Raw genomic sequence first — 8,383 nt, forward strand, 5'->3', positions numbered from 1 at the left:
TAACCATGTTGGAGAAGATGCTGGCAATCATGTTGAGCTAGAGAAGAGAGTTCTAGGCTCTTATATCAACCCGAATCCAAGAAACTATGGCAGTAGCATTCTAAAGCCAACAATTCATGCTAACAACTTTGAGTTGAAGCCTCAACTCATCACACTTGTCTAGAATAATTGCTCATTTAGAGGGAGTGCTCAAGAGGACCCCAATTAACATCTGCTACATTCTTGAGGATTTGTGACACTGTAAAGTCAAAATGGGGTATACCCTGACACCTATAAACTACATTTGTTCCCCCTTTTCTCTCAGAGACAAGGCAGCAAAGTGGTTAGAAGCATTTTCCAAGGAGAGCTTGACAACTTGGGATGATGTTGTGAACAAATTTCAAGACAGATTCTATCCTCCACAGAGAGTCAATAGATTGAGAGCTGAGGTGCAAACCTTCAGACAGCAAGATGGTAAAATCCTTTTTGAGGCCTGGGAGAGATTTAAAGACTTGACAAGGAAATGCCCTCTGGATATGTTCAATGAGTGGGTGCAACTACACATCTTCTATGAGGGGCTATCTAATGTGTCAAAACAGGTAGTAGATCATTATTCAGGGTTCTCACTTAACAAGAGAAAGACCATTGAAGAAGCCATAGATGTCATAGAAACTGTGGCCGAAAATGAGTACTTTTATGCCTCAGAAAGAACTCAAAATAGGGGAGTGATGGAGCTCAATTCTATGGATGCTTTGTTAGCCCAAAACAAAGTGATCACTGTACAACTAACCGCTCTAACCAAGAAGATGGAGAAGAACCAAGTCTCAGCTATTCAAGCCCAAGCCCCTCCACAAGAAGGAGATACACCAGAAGTTGAATGTGAATGGGAGCAAGCTAACTATGTGAGCAATCCCTCTAGACCACCATATGATCCCAATGCCAAGACATACAACCCTGGTTGGAAGAACCACCTAAATTTTGGGTGGGGAAACCAACAAAATCATAGCCAAGACTACAAACCATACCAATCTAACCAATACAACATCCACAACACCAACCATCAATCAGGCAACAATAGACCCTAGCACAACTCACAAAATACATCCCACCACAACTCACGAAATGCATCATACCACTCCTCCCAACAACCACCATCAAGATACATCATCCTCAACCATGCAACCATGTGAAATCAGCAGTAATTTTGCAAAATTAGAGGATGTCATAGCACAACTGACAAGAACCATTTCCACTGTTCTGGAGAAACAAATGCAGGCTAAAAGAAAGATAGATGCAAACCAAGAGGAGTTCAGATCCAACATAAGGAACCAAGGGGCAGCAATTTAAAAACTTGAAGCACAAGTAGGGAGCTTGTCTAAATAAATACCAATTCCTACACAAACATTCCCTAGAGATACCATGGCCAACCCAAGAGGGGAATGCAAGGCCATCACACTAAGGAGTGAAAAAGTTGTAGAGGAATCACTCCCAAGTCAAAGCAACCAAGGAGAAGAACTTGCAAATGACCCTGAAACCAAGAATGAAGAAGAGACCCCTGCACCATCCCCACCAAAGTAAGTCCTAAAACCTTTTGTGCCAAAGGCACCTATCCACAAAGGCTGAGGAAGGATGGGAAGAACATCCAGTTTTCTAAATTTCTGGAAATCATTAAGAAGCTCCAGATCAACATACCCTTTGCTGAGGCATTAGAGCAAATGCCACTCTATGCCAAGTTCTTGAAGGAGCTTATAACAAGGAAAAGAAATCGGGAAGAGAAGGAAACCGTAGTGCTCACAGAGGAATGTAATGCCATCATACAAAAGAAGCTTCCCCAAAAGATGAAAGATCCTGGGAGCTTCCAAATCCCTTGCATCATAGGAGATATCAATATTGAGAAAGCATTGTGTGATTTGGGAGCTAGCATTAACCTTATGTCCTTGATGAGGGAATTGGATTTTAACACAATCTAACCGGCAAGTATACCGGGTCGCATCATGTAATAATAACTCATAAGAATGAGGTTGATCCCACAGGGATTGAAGGATTGAGCAACTTTTGTTAGGTGATGAATTTAGTTAACTTAGTATTGATGAATTGGATTGGCAGAAAGTAAATTGCAATAATTCTAAAGCGCAGAATGTAAATTGACAGGAGGTAAATGGCAGAAAGCTAAAATTGGCCAAAACTTAAGGTGCAAGAAATTAAAGGAACTGAATCTTAAACTGCAAGAAAAGTAAATGGCTGAATCTTAAAGTGCAGAAATACTAAAGAGCAAGGAAACTTAAATTGCATGAAAAATAAAAAGGATTTTGGTTTTGGGAATCAAAACAGAACTAATAAATGTAAATTACAGCAAGTGCAGGAAAATCAAAGTGAAAGGAATTCAAGGAAAATGATTCATCAGGGATTGGAGATACTATAATCCTTCATGAATCAATTGGGTCTCAACTTCTTTCTTAATCATATGCATAGATCTGTGGCGGATTGAAATTGATTGGATCCTAATTCCTTGGCAATCCAATCTCTATAATCACAATCAATCTTGCCAATTCCTTAATCTAATTGTCATGAGAAGAGTTAGAGCACATTTCTCTCATTCATTAGCCACACTAACTTTCAAGATCTAAATTCCTCCCGAATAGTGTTGATCAAGAGAGTAGTGAAGGATAGAGCTTCAGTTCTAATGAAGGTGATTCCTCTTCCGAGGCTCACACTCACATTCGATTGAATTAAACCCCCTTCTGGAGTGAATAACTCACAATCACAGTGGAAGTTATCCAATAGCTACACAATAGAATTGAGAAGAAAAAGAATTTCATTGATTCATTGGAATTACAATAGAGCTTCTCCCCCTAATGAAATTGGGGTTTAATTCATCATTGCTCTACTACCAAAACATAAAATAAAATTGCAGAAGGAGATGAAGAACAGAGAGGAAATTAAACTTAGATCTCAATCCTTAAGGAAAACTAAAAGAAAGCTAAAATGAAAAATGAAAATAAGATCCAATCCAAAATCCCCCAATGAAATCAAATCTTCTCCTATTTATACACTTCCTAATTTAGTCCTTAGGTGCTTAGAGTGGGCTTCTTGGCCTTCTGATGAAGTTGGTCCAAAATCGGTGCTTCCATGTAGTATCAGGTGAACGTAGCGTTCTCAGATTAAACATAGCGTTCTTTCACCGATGCGTGCGTGGCCTGGGTGCATGCGCGTCCCTTGCGTTTTTCCCCATCGACACGTCCGCGTACTGCATGCGTGCACGTCGATGCTGTCTTCTGCCTCAATCATGCTCGCACGTGCCATACATGCGTGCGCGTACTTTTGCAGCGTTCATTGACTAAACTCTACGTACGTGCCATGAACGCTCTTCATGCGTACGCATCTTTTGCGCGTGCGTGTGGATGATAAAACTTCACTTCTGCGCCCCAGCATCATGTACGCGGCTGCGCCCATCACTTATTTGTAACATCGACGTGTGCGCGTCGATTCCCATCTTCAAATTCAAATTTTGAAAGTATTGCTGGCATTCACTCCAAGTGAACGTAGCGTTCATTATTGGTGAACACTGATCCTCAATCCACGCGTGCGCACCACGTGTGCATACGCATGGGTTTCCAAATTGCTCACCCATGCGTAGGCAACTTGTACACGTGCGCGTCATGTGTGAACGTAGCGTTCATTTGATGAACGCAGCATTCGTCTGCACCTTACTTCTTTGCCCTTTTCTTGTCATCATATTTTCACCTGCCATCAACCAAACAAGCAATCAAAGTCTCACCAAAATCATAAGGTTCATAATAATCAACTAAATTGTGCATAAACCTCATGATTTTTGCATCAAATCAACAATGTTTGATTGAGACAAGATGAACATGAAATTCCACTCCACTCACTTACTTCTTATGCAAGAAAGTGTAATAAACCTAATAAAAGCAAGGAAAAATGCTAGTAAAACTAGCATAAGATGACTTGTCATCACAACACCAAACTTAAACCTTCCTTGTCCTCAAGCAAGAGAAGAATTATGCACAAAGGCTCTTTTAATTAGAATGGAGTGAAGAATAACTTGTAATACGTTGTGAGTAAAGTGATTAAGTGACAGTGGGGTGAACTCTAAATTGTATGCTCATGTAAGGGCTTCAGTGCTTACTAGTCCCTACATATTGGAAGTCTTAGATCTTAGGATTTTCATTCAAATGATATCATGGAGATTTCTCTATAGGTAATCACCTTGAAGTAGTTTATGGTTTCTGTGTTTTGGCATTAACTCTAAGTGTCATGTCTGAAAGGGGCTCTTTAGATAAGCTTTCAATCAATACTTCCAAACCAGTTGGTTTTAAGGTATTAGGTGTTGAAGCACCCCTTAGGATTTACTTGCTCAAGACTCTCTCTTTGACACAATTCTACCACAAGCATTTAACTAGGATAGTAACTCTTTGAGTTCTTATTTCTTTCTTTTTCCTCCTAGTAATTGATGCTCAGAGCCTTTTGTCATGTTCTTTTGCTTTTCTGTTTCCCTTATTTTCTTTTGTTGCTGCTTCTTGGATCAATAAATGTTTGAGAATCTCCACAAGATTCTTTTGAATTCTATTTCCTGCCTATGAGCTCCCATGCAAGTTTTCATAAACATATAACCTCAATACATAATCATATAACTAGAACCACCACTTCTCTTAATATTTTGCTTGGCTCAAAATAAATTTTTGATTCCTCAATCCTTATTTTCAAATAATTGTTCTCTAATGAATTTTTAAAATATTGAGTGCAAGCAAGTTTTCAAGAGTATGGTGCTGTAGAATATCAAGCAATCATTATTGAACTACAGAGAAGCTATCCTAAGCAGACAGATAGGGGTACAATATCACTTCCAATCAAACCAGTTTTTCATAAAAGACAAGCACTTAACAATACAACTTTCTGGAGTTTTCTTGCTTAGTCTTTCATCAGCCTCTTCAACTGTTGTGCTTTTCTTATTAATGATGTACAATCCTCCAAAAAGCTGAATAGTTTTCTGCAATGATGGTGGAAGTTGTTTGTTCCCCAAGCACTTGAAAAATGGTTAATCATGCATGAATGTTTGTAGGCTTTTGAACTTACTTTAGTTTGTGAACACCAAACTTAATTCTTTGCCACTGTCTGTCATGCATTAGATGAAACCTTGTGCTTTTAAAGAAAATAAAATATGAACTAAACAAGTGTTAAGTGGTTTCTCTTATTGTTTGGAGTTAGTGATCAATCTTGCAGAAGAGTGTAGTGTGTTCTTAATGAACTTTTTGGTGGAACACCAAACTTAAAACCACACATTTACTTTTAAATCGTTTTTGGTATGCAACACCAAGCTTAGCTCCTTGCAATGCAGAGAAATCTACTTCACTCTTTATTGAAATAGCTATGAAAAGAAAACTGCCTCCGGTTGAGTTGCCTCCCAACAAGCGCTCTTTTAATATCATTAGCTTGACATCCTGCATTCATGTTCATCCAAGCTCATGCTTGCTTTCCTTTTTGTTCCCAGGCCTCCTAAATAATGCTTTGCTCTGTGACCATTTTTTGTGAAGAGATCCTTTGTGGCTTCATTTAGAAGTTCAAGGCTTCTATAAGGGAGAACTTTTGTCACCAAGTAGGGGCCGGTCCATTTGGGCTTGAGTTTGCCAGGGAAAACCTTGAGTCTGGAGTTATACACAAGTACTTACGGCCCTGGTTTGAACTCCTTCTTTGAGATTCTTTTGTCATGCCAGCTCTTGAACTTTTTCTTGTATATCTTGGCATTCTCATAGGCCTCTAACCTGAATTCATCCAACTCATTCAGTTGCAGTAGCCTCTTCTCTCCCGCTGCCTGAAAATCAAGGTTGAGGAGCTTAATGGCCCAGTATGCTTTGTGTTCTAGCTTTACAGGGAGGTGACAGGACTTGCCATACAGCATCTGGAAAGGTGATTTCCCAATAGGAGTTTTGAATGCTGTCCTGTATGTCCAGAGAGCATTCTCTAGCTTTCTGGCCCAATCCTTTCTTGTGGTTCCCACTGTCTTTTCTAAAATCCTCTTCAGCTCTTGATTAGCCAAATCAGCTTGGCCATTGGTCTGGGGTGATAGGGTGTAGCTACCTTATGAATTACCCCATATTTGTGAAGCAATTTCTCCATTTGTCTATTACAAAAATGGCCACCACCATCGCTAATAAGACCCTTAGGTACCCCATATCTGGTGAATATGTGTCTCTTGAGGAATTGGAGAATAATAGATGCATCGCAAGTGGTTGTTGCCATGCCCTCCACCCATTTTGAGACATATTCTACTGCTACTAGTATGTATTTAAAAGAGTGTAATGGGGGAAAGGGGCCGATGAAATCTATTCCCTAGAGATCAAATAGTTCTACTTCCAGAATGTAATTTTGAGGCATTTCATTCCTCCTTGTTAATCTTTCAGCTCTTTGACATTCATTGCACTGGTGCACAAAGTTTCTAGCATCTTTGAATATTGTGGGCCAATAAAATCCACTTTGAAGTACTTTAGCTGCTGTTCTCTCTGGTCCAAAATATCCACTATAAGCTAAACCATGACAGTGCCACAATATGTCTCTCATCTCATTCTCAGGGATACATCTTCTAATCATCCTATATGGACACCTTCTAAACAAGAATGGTTGATGAGTCCATATTTTCCGATATATTTTGGTTTGATTTGAGTGGATTCCATCACATAAACCCAAATTTATTCACCTAAATAGCATGCTTTTGCTATTTCTTCCTAAATTGTGCTTGAAAGTGAAAACATACTCATTTGTACTTTACTTAATTTTATTCGCTTTAATCCCATTAGGTGCCTTGATGTATTTGTTAAGTGATTTTCAGGTTTCCAAGGCAAGTATGGGTTGAAGAAGTAAGGAAAAGAACATGCATAAGGGAAGAATTCAGGAAATGAAGGATTTGGAAAACTACCAACCCTGACCTCTCTGTACTAAATTGGTCATAAATTTGGAAATCTAACGTCCGGGGCTTCAAAATGATATGCAATTTGCAATAGTGGGCATAAGTTTAAGTGTGCGTACGCACAGGTACTTGTGCATACGCACAAGTCAGGATTCAGCATGTGTGCGGACGCACAGATCTGTGCGTCTGCACAGGTCCCTGCACGTGACCTCATTAATTGGAAACCACTGAGAGTGATTTCTGGGCTCCCAAAACCCAATTCAACTCATTTTTTGAAGCTATTTAAGGCCAAATTGAAGAGGAATGAAGGGCGGGGGACAATTAGGTTTACCTTTTATCATGTTTTAGTGTAGTTTTCTAGAGAGAGAAGCTCCCCCCTCTCTCTAGAATTAGGGTTCTTTAGTTTAATTTCATGTAATTCTACTTTTAATTCTTGCTTTTCTTTACTTTTCCTTGTCATTTATTGTTATTGCATCTTTATTCTTCTTCATTTCGTTTGTTATTTTCTTTATCTTGCCATTTTTATGTTATGCACACTCTTGTTATTTTAATTTTAATTAATGCACATTTATGTTTCCATGTCATTTATTTCTTTCTTTTGTTGTTATTGTCACTTTCTTGCTTTGGTAGTTTTAGAATTTATTTTATTGCAATTTAATGTTATTTTATTTCCATGCACACCAAGTGTTTGATAAAATACTTGGCTTAGTTTTTTCATAGTTTTTCTCTACACTTGGCTTGGAATTGATGACTTTGGGGATCCTTGAGTCATTGATGTCTATTCTTGTTTGATATATTAGAGTAGTTAGTTGATTTGGTCTCCCTTGACTCTATGTGACCCCTTAGTGTTTACATAGGACTTAGGGATTGAAATCAACTATGCCTATTTGACTTATCCTCGATGTTAGGGTTGACTAAGTAGGATTAAATCTTCATAATCATCATGTGTTTGTGGTCAATGGCTAGGATAGGTAACCTTAGCTCTCAATTACTTGCCAAGAGGTTTCTTGCACTTTAATTTTACTTGTTTTGACTTTTATTGCTTTTGACTTTTGATTTCTTGCATGTTAAGTTTTCACACTCTTGGTTGAAAAATTGGATGTTTGGGTGGAATTGAATTGTGGATGTCCATTTTGCATTGTGTGGGAATAGTTAATTGATTTGGTTTCCATTGAAGCTAGTCTTTCACTAAGTAATTAGTGAGTTGAATAAGACTTATGGATTGAGATCAATTACACTCTTTTGACTAATTCTCAAGGAGGATTGACTAGTTTGGATTTATTCCACACAATTGCCATGTTTGTGGTCCACAACTAGGATAGGAATCCCTAAACTCCCCAATTCTTGCCAAGAGTTGCCCTTTACATTCCTTGCATGTTTACTTGCTTTCTTTTAATTCCTTGCATATTTATTTGCTTTCTTTTAATTCCTTGCATGTTTATTTAATTCCTTGCTATTTACATTTCTTTCCCCTCTTGC

At 38.5% G+C, this 8,383-nt stretch overlaps 1 protein-coding gene and 1 non-coding gene across 2 annotated transcripts; both read right to left on the minus strand.

The window, feature by feature from the left end:
• Nucleotides 1-413: 413 nt before the first annotated feature.
• LOC112793946 (small nucleolar RNA R71) lies at nucleotides 414-519 on the minus strand. Its single transcript, XR_003198632.1, has one exon. It is a non-coding gene; the product is annotated as a small nucleolar RNA R71 (small nucleolar RNA).
• A 5,146-nt stretch (nucleotides 520-5,665) lies between these two features.
• On the minus strand, nucleotides 5,666-6,253 carry LOC112777394 (uncharacterized). The gene is made up of 2 exons (XM_025821749.1): nucleotides 6,169-6,253; nucleotides 5,666-6,078 (listed from the first exon to the last, which is right to left on the minus strand). The coding sequence occupies exons 1-2, from the start codon at nucleotides 6,251-6,253 to the stop codon at nucleotides 5,666-5,668; spliced, it is 498 nt and encodes a 165-aa protein (XP_025677534.1).
• Between the last annotated feature and the right edge of the window lie 2,130 nt (nucleotides 6,254-8,383).

Source organism: Arachis hypogaea, chromosome 3 (genome assembly GCF_003086295.3).
Source record: "Arachis hypogaea cultivar Tifrunner chromosome 3, arahy.Tifrunner.gnm2.J5K5, whole genome shotgun sequence".
NCBI classification, from domain to species: Eukaryota; Viridiplantae; Streptophyta; class Magnoliopsida; order Fabales; family Fabaceae; genus Arachis; species Arachis hypogaea.

Excerpts from the sequence above, each read along its gene's own strand:
- LOC112777394 (XM_025821749.1), bottom strand. The coding sequence starts at position 6,253 with ATGGGTGGAGGGCATGGCAACAACCACTTGCGATGCATCTATTATTCT. Across the intron at positions 6,079-6,168 it reads ACATATTCACCAGATATGGG|GTAGCTACACCCTATCACCC; the intron begins GTACCTAAGGGT and ends GTAATTCATAAG.